Genomic DNA, 17,152 nt, shown 5'->3' on the forward strand with positions numbered 1-17,152 from the left:
AACCTGTTACATATCCGGCCATAAGAGGAACATTCTCTTACTTCATCGCTGCTAAGTTTTCATAGAAGCCTTCTGTGAAGGAAGTACTTTGTCAAAAACCTTTTGAATATCCAAATATATTACCGGTATGTCTGTCAGTTCACTTCTGTCTAGTTGTTTATTGACACTCTCAAATAATTCTAAAAGATTCAAAATTCTTGAAGGCATTCCTATGAACTCAGAAAGGCAGCATCATGGTTGCTTGTTTGCTGCTTTGTTTGTTTTTAACAGTTATAGCCTTTTCTCTTATTTTATCTGAGGCAGAACTTAGGCTGACAGGACTATAATTTCCTGTCCTCTATTCTTCTTTATGTATAGACTCCTAATTCTAATTCCTTTTTTTGTAATTTGTGAAAATTATGGTTCTGCTGATACACACACACACACACACACACACACACACACACACACAACCTGCTAGTGAATTTTAATGACTTTTATATATTTTTGACATTGTAAGTTCACTATATCCCCATATCACACATCCATACTGGCTATGTTGTAAAATATATCATAGTGATGAATAAACTCAGAAACATAGCACAGACTTCCCTATCCTTTTCCTAACTTGATTTCCTAACCCCACGTAGGAGTGAGCTGATTTTAGTCGTGTGTGGCCTACTCTTTTTGATGCAATCCCCATGGCCCACTGCTGCATTTAAAATTTACAAAGCAAGAGTGCAAAGTCAGAATCTCTTAACTGTTAAAGCATAACTAATCTGTGGTATGCAATCCTTTTGTATGAACTCTTACCTAAGAACACAGGAGCCACCTTGTAGAATACGACCCAGATTCCTCTGTTCCAGCATACTTTGCCAGAATCTCAGCTACCAGGAATTTTTAGGAAGTCCATTAGAGAAATCGACCTGAAACTGGCTAGAGTGGTCTACCCTTCTTCCCACCACTGCTTAAAACACACATGAACCACTTTATTTATATTGTAAAAGTTGTGATATGGATCCAGAAAATGCTGTGCCTTGAATGTTGGTTCTGTGATGACTTGGAAACACCCTTGATTTTTGCTGTTGGCAGCAGGGAGTCATGAGGTGTGTTTGTATAATGAACTTCAAAAGTCTGCATGCAATTACTATTAGAATCTGTGTACTGGATTTGGGATTTCACAGCAACATGTCACTAGGGAATGTTGTGGATCCTGGAGATGCACTCAGCAGTGGATATGGAATGCACGGAGCTCTCATATTAACACAACATGTTTTTAGGAGGATCTGTAACCCCATGCCAGAGCTCCCTCGGATCCATAATTTGTATGATGCAATACTACTCCTGAATGTATTAGATGGAGTATGGCTTTGTGTCATTTGATTATTATTGTCAATTCCGGGGTGTGTGTGAAAAACACTTGGAATTCTTGTGGTAGTAGTCAAGGTCAAGGCATTTTGCTGCCTGGGGTGAGGGACAAGTTGTACAGGGAATTGCAGGCGGGGGTGGGTGCAAAAGCCAACCAGACCACCAGTTGATTTTTCAACATTGGTGTAGGGTTAGCACCCTCCAACATACCTGAGGTCAGCAGGCCAGCTTAGGGGGGTGACTTTGTGATACACGAACCCCTGACCTTCAACACTTCACTTCTGCTCCCCCTCTATATCTGCTGCCTGAGGTAAGCACCTCACTTTGCCTAAGGGCAGGGCCAACCCTGGATATTTGTGTTTGTTTGTGTGTGAGAGAGAGACAGACAGACACAGAGACAGAGGCAGGCCATTCCAACCAAACAAAAGAGTTTCCTCATTAACCAACAATGAGAGAGCATTCACCTATTGACTTGACTATCGTGGCAACATGATTTTGTTTGCAAGCTGCTGGTTGCGTGCAAGTTGGTTTTGCAGGGACTCCCGTGACTGACTGGGTTGTGGGGAGCGGGCAACCTGAGGCAAGCTCTGCTGCAAACGAGGGCTGGGTGTTTGTACTGCTGGGTTTGGCGGGCGGGGACCCGAGGGGGCTCTGCGTGCCTCTGGCTCTGGGTGAGGAAGTGGTGGTGGCGGCGGCGGGTCCTCCTCGTTGCCACACGTGGGCTGTTGACATGCAGAGAGGTTGAGACTAGTGGAGCAGCTGCGAGAGGCGGGTAACGTTTCTGCTCTGACCAAAACAGCGAGGGTGTATGGGGGGGGGGCTGCGATGCCGTCCAGGCCATTATTCCGCTAGTTCAGCGGGTTGCAGGATGGACGGCGAAGGGGGCAAAGCGTGGGGTGAAGAAAGCCTGAGCCTCCCTCTGCATTGTGCCGGCTGCTGAATCCAGTCCGCAGTTTCCGTCTCTCCTCAGCAGTCTCCGTCTCTGGCAGCGGCGGAGGGCGGCGAGGCAAGCGCACGGAACAGCCAGTTGTTTAAAATCCTTCTAGAACCGTTTCTAATTCCCCCTTGCGCCGGGGAAGGGAGAGCGGGAGGGGGAGGAGGAGCCGGAGGCTGGTGGGGGGAGGGAGCCAGCGGAGAGGGAGGAGAGAGCAGCCTGTCCTGGTCTCCGCCTGTCAATCACGGCGCGGGAGGTGTGTCCGAGCTCGCGGCGGGCCAATGGCGTGTGTGTGTGGCGGCGTCTCCATGGTGACTGGGCTGTTCCTGGGGAGGCTGTGATGGGTTGACAGGTGCGTGACAGTCGGAGCTCTCTGCAGGCATGTACGGCAAAGGCAAGAGCAACAGCAGCGTCCCGTCCGACAGCCAGGCCAGGGAGAAGTGAGTACAGCCCGCCGGACCGCACAGCCCGACTGGGCGGGGGAGGTGGGCGCGCGGACACCCCGCGCAAAGTAACTTTCCCGCTTGTGGCAGAGGGGGGGCCTCGCAGGAGCTCGCGGGGGAGCACAACCCCGGCGCGGGGAAAAAACAGGAGGCGGGAGGGTGTGGGGGTGTGTGATGCCACAAGTAGGGGTGTAGGCAGGAGGGTGAGTGTGCGTTTGTGTGTGTGCGCGGCGGCTGCGCGCGCGCGCGGCCGCGTGTGTGGTAAAAAAGTGAAGTGCGCGAGACCCTCCCGGTTCATGCAGCGGCAGGGGGTAGCGGAGCCTCTTGCGAGGGGGGTGGGGCCGGGGCGCGGGGCGCTTTGCCTCCGCTCGGGCCGCGGGGGAGCAGGCAGGACGAGGCGAGGCAGGATGTGCCCAAGCCCCTGCACGCCCCGGACGGGAGGACTGGCGGGCGGGCGGAAGGTTGTAGCGCTCGGGCTGTGCGAGGGGAGAAAGTGGCTCAAGTCGGCGGTGTAGTGCCTCAAGCCTCGGGAGGCTTAGGGTAGGGATTAGTATTTAGGCTCGGGAGCGTTTCCCCGTGTTTGTGTTTTTCTTTTCTCTCGCCCTGCCCGGGTCGGGCTGTCGGCTCGGCTGTGGGGGGGATGGGGACGAAGATGGTGTTGGAGTAACTTTGGTAACAAAAGAGTCTGGGGTTGTGTGCTGGTGTAAAGCTTCCGCTGGGGAGGCAGAAACAGAAGCCTCGTTGCGTTGCCTGCTAACTCCACAACACTCAAAGCTCCCCCCTCTTTATTATTATTATTGTTGTTGTTGTTATTTAAATCGAGACCTAGTATCTTTCTTCCCCCCTCTTCCCCTCATTATTTCATACAGCCAGGAACTGTTTCAGTTGGTGCATTCTGGCCTAGGTTTGGGGGGTAAAAGGGTACTATATGCGTTTAAATGAGAAAACGACTGCAATAGTTTGCAGGCTTTTGTTTTTCAAAAAAGAAAAATGTGTGTAGAAAGGGCTGGGGTAGGAAGTGTTCTGAGGCTGAAAGGTGAATTCGTGTTGTTTGTCTCATTCTGAAATGAGAAGAAAAACTTGGACCTGGGTTTCCAGAAGAATTGGGACATACCAGGTAGTTCTTGTTGGGGAGTGGTGTGGAGGGCAAGAATAGATGTGCATTGCTGTGTTTTAAGTCTGTTACAGTGTTAATGAAGGGAAGACCCCCCCTACTCCACCCCCTTACAGGAGAGTTATTACTTCCATTGCAGTACCTTGAGTCACCTGTTATGAAGACACCAAAACTTAAAAAAAAGTACACAAAGTCTTGTTGTAAACAGTGGTTACCTGATCTGCAAAATTGTAAACAATGCTACACACATTTTTGTGCTCTCTAGTAATAAGACATCTCATTCTCTTCATATTGTGTGATTATTTTTACCAAAGAATTGGTCAAATGGACTACATTGAAAAGTAGTCTTAACAAATTCAAAGTAAGCCAAAATTTATAGGGGTTATTATGTCAGTTTGCTTGTGATTTAAAGTTTTCATTTTCCTCATTGGAAGTTAGTTACAGTTTTTGTTTTCCTCATTGGAAGTAGTAGAACACAGAGGGGAGCTGGTCATGAAGCTTGGTCCTTTGCAGATAGGAAAATATAGTACATAATAAATAGTATCATTCTCAGGAGTACTCCTGTACAGAGGCTTGGTCATTGCACTCATTACCTTCACAGGCTTATGGCGAGGTTTCTGAGATCAGGGACCCCCAGCCAGAAAAGGTTTTGATATACATTGTATTTAAAAAATGTCATTGTGCATAACTTTGAAGCTTTACTCAGGATGAGAATTAATGTGCTAAACATGATTGGGAAGTTTTCCCTCAAGGCAGTTTGTGCTGAACCTTCACCTAGGTTTTCCTTGTTGCAGCCTTTTGAAGAAGAGAGTTACTTCCTGATTCCAGAGACAACGAAGCAGGCCACAGAAACTTAAATCATTTGTCAGATACTTGATTTTTGCATGTCTAAGTCTGTGTGGAGAAAGGACACAAAAACTAATAGTGTGACTAAAATGTTAAACAAATGGATGAGTTACATAAACTTAAACCAGAGAACCAGTTAAAACAAAGCATTTAGAAACTCTTTCACCCTTTTATGTTCATAATACAACATTACATTTCTTGGCCAAAGTTATGTACAGTAGCTGGATTTTTTAGTTGTGATTATTGTATTGCTTCAAGTTTGTAAACTGTATTGCCGAGTAGGTTGTGTGGGAACAAATGTAAAATAGGGCCTTGGTGTAGACCTTAGCTGTGTTGATGGTTCTTGGAAAGTTTGTATGCATCTGAGATGCATATTTTTTTCTACTCTTAACAAAGGCATGGTCTAAGATAGAACACTACGTGAATAACTGTTTAGTTATAGAAGACAAACTAGCTACACTCAACTGCCACCAAGTAATAAGTACCTTTGAAGTGAAGTTTAGGGAACTGCTAGATGGTGCTATTTGATCTAAATATGTTTGTCGCTCCATTCATTACAGCTTGCAGCAAAGGATCTGTATTCCTCTTGTACAGTTTGCCTGGTCCTATGCAATATTTTAAACTAATAAATCCTATGTCCTCTTTGTTGGGTAAGGATCATAGTCTAGAATTTGGCAGGGGGGATCATTAGATGCTTGATTTTTTCGGATATTTCTATATATGCAATTATATGTACTATTTTTTTCTTTGATAAATCTATAAAGCAATGTTGCTTTTTATTAGAGTATTTTCCCACCACTGTACAATTTTAACCCTAGGGATATGGTTCTATTGAGAGCAGTAGTCGTGATATCAAAATAGAGGTGGGAGGGAAGAGAGAAACATCTTTCTGAGCTTTTTATACACTAATGATGTTCTGAACCACAAGCATGATTGGAGGTTAAAAAATTGACCTGAAACATTTTGTTTAGAAACAATTTCTTTTAAATAGTTCTATGTTTTGCTGGAAGAATATGATGTGGCTATATACTTTGAATGCATTTATCTTTCTGTATGAGTATTTGCAGGCTGTATGTAAACATTACACATGGCTTCAATCCAGGTTCCAATTTTGCATGCTTAATGTCAGTTGACCTAAATGGAACATATATGCTTAAATGGGTCCAGGATTACAGAAGGTGAAAGTCAAATTCTATTCATGTTGACTCAGAAATTTTGTTTAATGGGGCTTACGCCCAAGAAGCTGTGTTTAGGTTTGGAGTTTGAATATTTGGGTGCTGGAAATCATGTTTCAAGATACTTGTAAACTGCAATTTATTTACTTCATCAGTTCAGGAAGAAAATTTATTGAAACCCTCTCTTAAATAGTATTCAGAGCATTTATATTACAGTGCTGTTAAATACAGTGTAAATACACAAGCAAAGTTCTACAGCAGGAGTGGGCAGTCTGTGATCTTTCAGATGTTGCTGAACTACAGTTGCTGCCATCCCTCATGACAGATCATACTGGCTGGAGTTCCTGGGAGTTGGAGACCAATAATGTCTGGAGGGCCACACACAGGTTTCCCATGCCTGTTGTACAGTGTGAGCCTATGGCACTATAAACCTGCTGAAAGTGAAGGTTTATATGCCTGTTGACAAGACTGCATATGTTTTGGTAGTCTTTAGATTGGAAACAATGGATTTGGGTTTCTGTCCAGTAATTCCTTTTTGGGAAATATTTGTTTTTCCTATGCTGACTTTGTTTCAGGAAGTAAGTGTATTGAAGACATCAGATGGTGAATTTCTATGTTGGAAAATACTATAGGTATATTTATCAGCTTTTACAAGTTTTTCTTGTGGTAGATAACTTTTTATTCTTTCTGGCTCTAGAGAAAAGTGATTGCAAGGGTGCCATATGAATGTTCTGATTTGTTTTAAAGAGTCACATATGCATATAATTTCATATCCTGTATGTAGTTCTACTATGACTATAGAAGGAACATTCATTTTGTGAAAGAGAAAGTATATAGCTATGCTGAAGGAGAAAAGGTTCACTGTGATGACTAAAGCTACTATTGTAATAATGGCTGTGGACATTTTTTCTAAATTTAGTATTTCTCTTTCAACTGCTTTGATAGTAATTTGTAACCTGTGTGTCCCAAAAGATGGGTTAATTTTAATGAGGTGATAGAATCTACAAGACATTGCTGAAATAAAATAAAATAAAATCTTCCATTTCTTCTAAAGTAATTTCAGAGGAGTGTGTCAGCAATTGCAAGCTGCCAAATTTGGTCCAATGTTGGAATAGGTTATATGACTGCTAGTCAAATGAATACCAATCTTGTCAAGGAGAACACAAAGGCCAGCTTTGTATGCATGTATCTCACCTTAATGATCTAAGATATGGGCAAGCCTTGTGCCTGCCGTCCCTTTTCTCCTTCCTTCTTGGTGTGCTGTGATTAGCCCAGGAAGTCTGAGTTAGCCATCATTTCCCATATGGACTCAATTGGGAATTATGGTTGTCAGGATTTGAATAAATCAGGATCATTAACTCTAGTTTGAATTTGATTTAAGATTCTGTCTTGTTTTGATCCTGGTAAACATAGTTTCCCAGTTTAGACGCTGTAGGAAACTATAGTTGATATACTTGAGTCAATTGCAGCATCCTCAAGAGGAGAAGGGGTCGTGTGAGGATGGGATGGTCAGACAGAAGGCTCATGCATATCAAGACTTAATTAGTTGAAATATTAGTTGAAGAAGTGTGCATGCACACGAAAGCTCATACCAAAATATAAACTTAGTTGGTCTTTAAGGTGCTACTGAAGGAATTTTTTTATTTTAGTTGAAATATGTGTGTTTGAACCAGGTGTAATCCTCTGAAAACTGAATTCTCTAAAACTCCGGTGTGCTGGCTTTGTTGTAATTTTGGTTTTAATGAAAATTTTATTAATGTTTTTATGTAAACCATATTGAGCTTTGACAGTGGCACTCTAAACCTGAAATAAAGAATAAACGGGGAGTCCAGTAACCTCTTCCCCATGAACATCTAAGTGACTTTGTCTTGTTTTGTGGCAAAATGAAGTTGGATCATATAATGAGAGACTCAGTACACATTTTGATAAGGGACCATCCTGACATGCAAGTATGATGTCTGGAATTTGACCTGTTTTGGAGATGCCTGTTCTTCTGCTGTCATGAAAGAAAATGCTTTTCTACTTCTTAAAATATAGCTTCTAGAAAAGGGTTGTCAGGAAAATGTTTCCTGCTTCTGTTGCTAAACAGTTACAGGTATTTAGCTAGGGCACAGTACAGAACACAACATGATGTGGTCCCTGCCCAGAGAACTTAGAATTTGCACTGTTGCTGTGAGTTAGGACTTATTATTTGTACGTAGTTTTGAGTTCCTGCTTCTTTTAGAATGATTGTGGATTTACAGAGATTGTGTGTAGTTTGGCTCTGAATGTTTTCCTCGGAGAATACAGTGAAGCTTAAAGTTTATGTGTGAGAGAATACCAGCAACTAGTGGTTTCATACAGTCTGTTTCTAGTTAGCAGCCTAAGAGGCTCTCTTCTGAATTGACTTAAGTTTTGGGAACTCATATATGTTTATAACATGGGTTGACTTCTGTACCATCCATATTTGCTACCGGTAGGCTCTAGTATATAGGTGTACTAGCTCTGACTGTATTGTAAGCAGACAGTTTCTCTTAGCCTTCTTATAGCCACTTGTAAATAGTGTTCAAAGTATGAAACATGCCTCTGAGCAGCCTTACAACATAGCTACAGCAGAATGTGGAGTATATTGCATTGGTTAGTTCATAGAGCACAACCCAAAGATGGAAGGCTTTTCTTGATTTCAGAAGCCAGACTACACAGATGTTTATATCTATGACCAGCACAACAGATGCCTTTTCAGTGCAGTTCAATTGGTGCTGTTTAATCATAAGTAGTTACTACTCTTGTTATAACAATAGTACTGGCTACTTGAGTGTTTACACGAGCAAACACTGGGGACAATCTGCTTCACTGTTGTTGACTTTTTTAATGACTGCAAGCCCTTTAACTTGTTACTAGCCTTCTTTGTAATCAAACCTATATTTTAGTGTATGGAGTCCCAAAGTGTCTTACAAAGCCAAAATTAAATAAATTTAAAATACGCAATATGCTATAACACTTTTGCCTATCTTCACTTGATACCAGCCATGTAAGATAATAAAACAGTAGGTTAGAGCATTATTTATGAACATGAATAACTTGCCAAATTACCTACACAGCCCTCTGTGTGCAGGCTCTTTTGAGTTGGTATATGTTCTGATACCCAGGTGGCACTGTGGGTTAAACCACAGAGTCTAGGGCTTCCTGATCAGAAGGTCGGTGGTTCGAATCCCTGCAACGGGGTGAGCTCCCATTGCTCGGTCCCAGCTCCTGCCCACCTAGCAGTTTGAAAGCACATCAAAGTGCAAGTAGATAAATAGGGACCGCTCCGACGGGAAGGTAAACGGCGTTTCCGTGCGCTGCTCTGGTTCGCCAGAAGCAGTTTTGTCATGCTGGCCACATGACCCGGAAGCTGTCTGCGGACAAATGCCGGCTCCCTCGACCTATAGAGCGAGATGAGCGCCGCAACCCCAGAGTCGGACACGACTGGACCTGATGGTCAGGGGCCCCTTTACCTTTTTATGTTCTGATACAGAATCAATGACTCATTAACAAGGCAACTTCTTCATAAGCAGGGCTCTGTATATGGGGGACTCAATGGTGTGCACCAGGACTGCTGACTTTTAAACTATTTCTTGCCACCATACCTGAAGCTGGAAACTAAAAGCATGGTTTTCAATTGGAATATACTCAGTCAAGGTAGCCAAGATGAGATACCTTTCTTTGGAAATGACTGTGATGCTAATAAGGAAACCGTTTGCTTAAATTTGATAATCTGTGCACATGTTCCTGGAAATAATAAGGCTGAAATCCTAAGTATGCATACTTCAGGGTAAGCCTTGTTGCAATACAGGTAAACAAGATTAGAATTTTGTTGTAAAAGTGCAGTACTAAGATAGAACGTATTGTATCCATGGTCATGTATCTCCATTGGGTCAGCACATCTTGCTGTTAACTAGAAAGTTGTGGTTCAAGCCCACTCAGGGATGGGGGAAATATGGAAGCATTTCTGTTCTAAAATATCTCTTACTAGTCATGTCTTAATGTAAGCAGGTTTATTTGCTTGAAAGGGCAACAATACCTCTCTTCTATGTAACTGTGAAAGAAAAACATTCTCCCCTATTTTGCAACGGCCCTTAGAAGCACCCCTCCCCATTTTCACAGCTGCTTTACCCATAAAACCAACTCTGCATAAAAAAAAACCCTTAAACGGTGAATTGGCTCACTATAATCAAATGAGCGTGTCTTGCAGCATGAACCACAGGTTGTAGATTTGTTCCTGCTAGCATGCTTTTTCCTCAGATTTGAGCTGTGATCCATGAGTCAAACCAGTTTATGTGCAAACGCCTTAAGTTGTTTGCTCTTTTGTCTCCATTCTTCCCTTCATAACGTTTACATTTTCCACGCTAGTGGGAAAGAGCACCCTTATGCTATTCAAACCTCACTACTATTTCAACATTGTTTCTTTCTGTATGTGCATATTTTATTATGACAACAGGGAGCAAACTGTTGGTGTTTTTGATACTTTCCCAGTTCAGTTCTAACTGAAGTTGTTCCAGTTTTGGTTCAGGCCAATACAGTTTAGTTACAAGTTTGCTATATTTCAACCAGCTCAGTTTTTAGTTCCCATTGGGAAATGTGGACATTATTGACACTACACTGATTTGTATGTACATTGAGGTCAGTTGATGTCATCATGCATAATGTTATTTAGTCTTGATACTCAGGGTTAAACATACAATGCAGAGAAGCCTTAGTCAAGACAGAAAAAAAACAATTCTTACAGGATTTTGGAACTGGGGAAATGGAAATAGGAAAGGAACAATTTGAGATGATGGGGGAGTTGTTCCCAAGTTAAACTTCCATTATCATGCACATTATCCACCCACATGTTTCCCCCCCCCCTGCTTTTCCTTTTCCTTATAGCTACCTGTCTCAGAGCGTGAACAGAGCAATGCTGTCTGGGTTGTGTGAGACCCTCCAGGCTTAAAGAAGCAGCTTCTAAGGGATTTTGCTTCTTAATAAGCTTCTGTGTATAGTGATCCTTGGTTCAAAGGTTAGAAAGGAAGGCTTTAAGCAACCATCTGCAGAGACTGACCAAGTACTGCCCCATGGGGAAGAAGCTCAGCATTGTGACAAATGCAGAACACGTTCTCTTCTAGCCTGTTGAATTGACCTTCAATTTATTACAGTGGATTCATACTTAAAGCAGCATGCTGCTGTCCTGCATGCTGTTTCCCGAACATAAAGATCATCCCTGTCGTATCAGTCTAAAGCTCTGCCTAGTCTACCACCTTTCTTCCCTCAGTGGCCAGCTAGCAGCTCATATTCGGGACATGAAAGCAGTAATCATTTGCTCTTGCCCCCCAATGACTGGTATTCAGTGGCAAACTCCCTCTGAACCTGCAGAGTCCATATAGTCATAATTAATAACACTTGATAGACCTATGCTACCTGAATTTATCCATCTTTTTAAAGCCATCTAAGCCTGTGTCACTCCACGCAATATGTGGCACTGGTTTCTTTAAATCACATGCTGTGTGAGGAAGTACTTACTGAATCATCTGTCAATCTATCATTGGTCAGCCCTGACTTCCAGTAGAATTACACCACACAACATTTTAGAAATCTCTATCATTTTATAAACCTCTATCATATTCCATCCCTTGTTTTTTGGTATTATTCATACAACATATGATTCTGGCATTGGAGTGCTAGAAAGGGGACAAAGGTGTGAGACTGTAAGACCAAAGAGGAGAAGATTGTACAGTAGTAGAATAATTGAGTGGCGGTCAAGACATAAACCAGACATTTTGCTGAAGGGAGAGAGCAAGGGCTGTATTTTTGCAGTGCTGCAAGGGGAGAAGTGATACTCCTTGGATCCAGACTGAATTTGGGGAAACAAAGGTGAGAGAGCAGTCAAAGAACTACAGCAACGTCGTTGGATATATGTACAAAAGTGTACAGAAGAGATGGGGAACCTGTGACCCTCTAGTCATTTAAATCCCCAGACACCATGTCAAATTATCAATCATTTATGGCAGCTGGAGTTGAATAACATCTGGAGGGCCACAGATTCCCCTTCCGTAATGTTCAGTAAATGGAGAGTGTTTTTCCTTAATAAAAATCCTTTATTTAATAGCTTTGCTTCACAGGTAAGGTGCTCCACTCCCCTTTATACATCCTTTTTTGTTGAGCTCTACAATATGCGTCTTGAAAGTAATTGACTAGAACTGTACACAGGGTCCCAAATGTGCCCAAAACATCGGTTAATTCTTGAAAATAACAGCATGGAATTCTGGACAAACTTAACTGCATAAAAATCTTCCCAGAGATTTGTCATCTTTTTATAGTTTTGTGTGCCAGTGAGAGTGCCTCTATACCATTTTTAAAGGCAGAAACTTAATTGTAGATAAATTTACTTGAATGTCTTTTTATTTTGTAAGCTCAGGTTTAGGACAACGATAGATTTGTAATTCTATGTGTTGGCTCTGTCCATGTTCCTCTTTGTGATTTTTTATATGGAGAATTTATGTAATTTGATTTAGGAAACAGTGCATGCATCATTTGCTGTTGCTGCAGCATTCTTTTAGTTCACCATGAATTGTTTTTCCATTTAGATTGGACATGCTCATGAATGGTTCTGCGTGTTAACACAGTGGGAAATTTGTACACACCACTTCATTCTGGGAAAAGTAATGCTAGTGTCCCTATTATTAAATGGGAATGTTATTGGTTGTCGTTGTGCATGCTGTGTAGATCCTAATGGTCACTGTAAGGATGGAGACCCTCACATTAGGAATGCAGCATGCTGGGAGGAGAGACTTATCCTTTCTCTCACCAGCCAAGTTCCTGAAGAAAATTTTCCCCTGGGCTCCACAATTAGGAATAGGAAAAAGCTCCCTTTGGTGCTAATGGGAGCTTAATTCCTATCCTTAATTCCAGTGTATGAGAGTTGCGAGGGTATTTATTGGGATCATGGCTGGGGAGAAAAAGGTTATATCTGTCCTCCCTATATGCCTTCTTAGGGCCTCTCACTCTTGCTCTTAAAACAAAGCTGATATGATTGCCAATGGTGCATTTGGTGTCATGTGTAGTTGGCCCTCATTTCCACATTGAAACAACAACGACAAAAAGAATTTGGGAAACATTTGTAATAAATTGGATATCCATTTTATAATGGTGTTAGCTTTCTCCCTCTTCTATCATTTCCTATATTTGTCTAATGCAAATATAGTAGTAATTCCTATGGTTTGTAATAATTCCTATGGTTAGTTTCCCAAAAGCTGCTTCAGAATCTTTAAAAAGAAACAGAATCATGGGATTATATTGCAATCATCTTGGAAGCATACCCCTCAGATTTCATATAACGGTCAGTGTGTAGGGAATCCCAAATTAGCTCTTGAGGTTTATTGGCAGAATTAAAAAGGGATGGATGTTTGTAGCACCTCTTTGTTGGTTAGTCCCTGTTTGAATCTGCTATCTCACACAGTTGACTCTTGCCAAAGACTTGCTTTGGGAATTAGGAATGTATTCACTTGGCCACAGGCAACAGTAGAGTACTGTCCAATCTAATGGATCGAAGCAAGTGTGATCAGAATTGGGTTTTTTGGAGAACAGACAGTTTGAATTGTAATGTTAAGGGCACATCAAAGGAAAAACATGACTTTAGGGCACCTGTGGTGTGTTTTAATGGCAGGTGGAAGGGACAGGAGGACCATAAGAAATTATTGTGGGAAACAGCATTGTATTGGTTTGCATGTAGATTGTGGGGAGCACATAGTCCTCTTGTATTACACTAATTGGAGGAGCTACAATGACATTTTGACCTAGGTAAGATGCAAGGAGGTAAGGGTCAAGAATGAACTTGTCTCCCCTTGGTAATTGTGTCTCAGTAGGGGATTTTGTCTCATGGTTGAGAACCGTTGCTCTTGATATATCTAGTTTTAAAGTGTATATTATACTAACTAGGTTTTCAGTGGCTTCAGAGTATTAAATATAAATGCACCTAATATGGAAGATTCAGAAGTCATGTCTTCAGTCACTTATCCAGGCAGAATGTGTTCAGAAACATTAGTTTAGGCCTTCTGATGGGATGTGCACTCTGTTAGGCATCCCCAGAGGATTGTGTGTTGAAGCTTGAGCTTCCAGTAAATGCTCCCTCTTGCCACTCTGACCCTGGCTCTTCCACAAAGCTTTCCCCCCATTTCCCAACCCTGAAGAACTGATTTAAATGAGGAATTAATTTCAGTGAAGTAGAATAAATTAATTGGAATAGGAAAAGAGTTCTGACTATATAATACTCTAGGGTTTATATTCACTTTTAATGTGTTCACTATCCCTGTCCCTTTGGGGGAGAATCGCTGCCGCTTACTACAGTCCCCATTAATTTTCTAGCAAGGAGTCAATGTTTTAAACCACAGTGTCTACCATATTACCAGGAACTTATATATAAATCCTGTGTTTGACCTTCTGAATTCCCATTTTTCATGTTGATAGCCGCAAGTACTTAAAGTGGATGAAGAAGTTAAAAAGTGTAACATAGTTTGGGTAGAATAATGACCGAATAACAATTTGCACATACAATTAACATGGCATCCTCAGTTTGGTGGAAGCTTTCCACCAAAAGCTCATATCCTATTTCCACGAATGCCCAGCCATTCTAATTTAAAGAGAGCCATTACTGTGCATGGCATCTCACAGAACACAAGAGGACAGGTCCCTGCCCAGAGAGGTTAGAATCGGTGGGGAGACAGTCGAGGCTGGGAAGTAGAAGCAGGGTCAAGAAGGAAAGAATGGGTTTATTCACCTGTACTTATTTAGTCTTAGTTACAGTAGATAATAGACTCTACTGTAATTTTAAATTCTGGTATATATGGCATGATAAGAATACCATAACCCTGCTGGATCAGTTCAAACAAAAGGCCTATATGGTCCAGCATCCTGTTCTCAGGGTGGCCAAACAGATGCCTTTGGAAAGCTCAGAAGCAGGACATGGGCAGAATTGCACTCTTCCCACATGTGGTTCCCAGCAACTGGTATTCAGAGGAATATTGCCTCCAACATTGAGGTAGCATTTGGCTAACATGACTCATGACTGCTAGGTTTGCCGTATTTAAAAAAGTAAAAACCAGGACACTTTTTTAAGACACCAAAAATTGTGATTTTTGGATTGACTTGCCTAAGATCCAGGACAAAGCATTGCCTTTTGGAAATTCCCCATGGAGGTCAATTCCACCTTTGAAACCTCGTTAATGTCTGTAAAAACCCAGACGTATGACATCCCTACTGTTGACAGCATATTTGCATACTATTTACATTTGATGCTTTTTAAATTTAAAGTTTGTGTCTGATGTTATTTCTCTGTATCAGAAACAATCAAGATCCTAACCCAACCACTTACGTTGCTTTAAAATTACCCATCCCACACCATCAACAAATAATCCTACCTGTTTATCATTAATGGTGTCTGCAACATATCATTCAGTCACATATTACAGACTCCCCACGCCACCCCAAAAGGTGTACAAATACATGAGAGACAAAATACACGGAAAAAATCTGCATAGACCCAATTAAAACATTACATTGAGATTGCCCAGGATTAGTTTTATGTAGCCATGCAAGTCTTTGCAATATTGAGGTTCAGTTCTGTATACTGTTATATAGGTAGAATAAATAAAAACTTTGTATTACGTGATACTACAAGCACAGTCTAAAGCAGGCATCCCCAAACTTTGGCCCTCCAGATGTTTTGGACTACAATTCCCATCTTCCCTGACCACTGGTCCTGTTAGCTAGGGATCATGGGAGTTTTAGGCCAAAACATCTGGAGGGCTGCAGTTTGGGAATGCCTGGTCTAAAGAATACCTAGGTAAGCCCTCCATTTTTCTGTTACTAGTTCTGTTTCCTCTGGTAACCATTCATGCATTTAAAAGGCAATAGATTGTTTAACGGTTGAAGGCCCTGTGCTTTTGTGCTCAGGCTGAGAGGGGGGAAATGGTGGTGTTCCATAGACCACCACAATAAGTATGGAAGGATAAGAGAATCTGCCTTTCAGAAGTGCACACTACTGTACTTAAGTATTTGGACAAAATTAACAATGCACTACTCTCAAACTGCTCATCATGGACAGGATACAAAGAATTGTGAAAAAAACCCAGCGAACCCAAAGACGATATCTGAGTGGGGTCTCCCTAAATACCTCCACTCACATTTCACATGTTAAATTGCTTTTGGAACTGAAGGAAAAGTCAAAAGTAGTGTGTAATATAATAGTGGGGGGAGGCCTATGAGCTCCGGTGGGACTTTGGATCCTGGTGAGCCCAAACAGCTCCTTGGATCCTGGCCACTCTTTCCTTTCCAAATCTACAAGGGGGAATAACAGTGAACTAAGGGGTAACTACTTCTGCTCAAGTGTGAAGTATACAGCTGGAAGAATGCATTCTGCAGTGAACCAGGGGTAAATTGCCTGTGCAAATGTGCCTTACCTAGGTATGAGAGACTCTGAATTTAATTATAGATATCCAGAAGAACCTAGTTTCAATTGTGTGCTTTTGTCATTGCTTATTTAAACAAACTGACATCTTGCATATTGTATATGCTTTGAAACAAAAAAAGTGTGAAATAAGGATTTTTTGAGTGTCTTAACTTTCCTGTATCTTCTATGAGTGCTCCAGATTTGCTGAATTGCTGTTCAGTGACATGTATTGATTTGATTCTCCAGTGACTTCCACCAGAAATAGCAATGGCATGTTAGAAGAATTCTCATACCTAAATATTGTCTCTCTTTCTCTTAATAATGATATTCATAAAAATATTAAGCAATATAAATGTGGCAGTTTGTAAACCTAATATTAGATATTCTGTCTGGATTTTTAAAATAATCCAATGAGATATGAAAAGAAACAAAGGATGGGACTTTCTGAACAATTGATCTGTCTTCTCAAATCACATTCAGAGTTTCAGTGATAATCCTGCAAGTTACTGGTCAGTGTATTCCAGTTTGGGATAGGTCTCCAAACAATAAAAAGAAACAGAGGAAAAAGCTAATACGAGATATAAAATTGCTGTTGGGGATTAGTCCTGCTGCTGGTTGATGTTAAATTTATACAAACAGTCCTTAACCTAATTTACAGTTCTGTGGACAAACTGAAAGATAAACTATACAGAGATTTGGCAGTCACAACTAGGAAAAGTATTGCCTTTTTAATTCAGCATGAGATACAAAGGGGCCCTCATGTATACACAAGGTGTCTTCCACTCATTTGTTTGACCTTGTGCTATAGTTTTGTAGAAAACAATGAAAGTAATCAAAATATGTTTTCCTACC

The 17,152-nt window shown here is 41.5% G+C and overlaps 1 protein-coding gene across 3 annotated transcripts in view; it reads left to right on the forward strand.

Moving 5' to 3' along the window:
* Positions 1-2,587: 2,587 nt before the first annotated feature.
* Positions 2,588-17,152, forward strand: part of SSBP2 (single stranded DNA binding protein 2) — a 121,303-nt gene continuing 106,738 nt past the window's right edge. For 2 of the 3 annotated variants that reach the window (XM_035100271.2, XM_035100272.2), the window contains exon 1: positions 2,591-2,721. In XM_035100271.2, the coding sequence (XP_034956162.1) occupies positions 2,663-2,721 (59 nt within the window). In that variant the 5' untranslated portion in view covers positions 2,591-2,662. Of the gene's footprint in view, positions 2,722-17,152 lie in introns of all 3 variants that reach the window. The other variant, XM_035100274.2, reaches the window with a different exon arrangement.

This window comes from Zootoca vivipara, chromosome 11 (assembly GCF_963506605.1).
Source record: "Zootoca vivipara chromosome 11, rZooViv1.1, whole genome shotgun sequence".
Taxonomy (NCBI): Eukaryota; Metazoa; Chordata; class Lepidosauria; order Squamata; family Lacertidae; genus Zootoca; species Zootoca vivipara.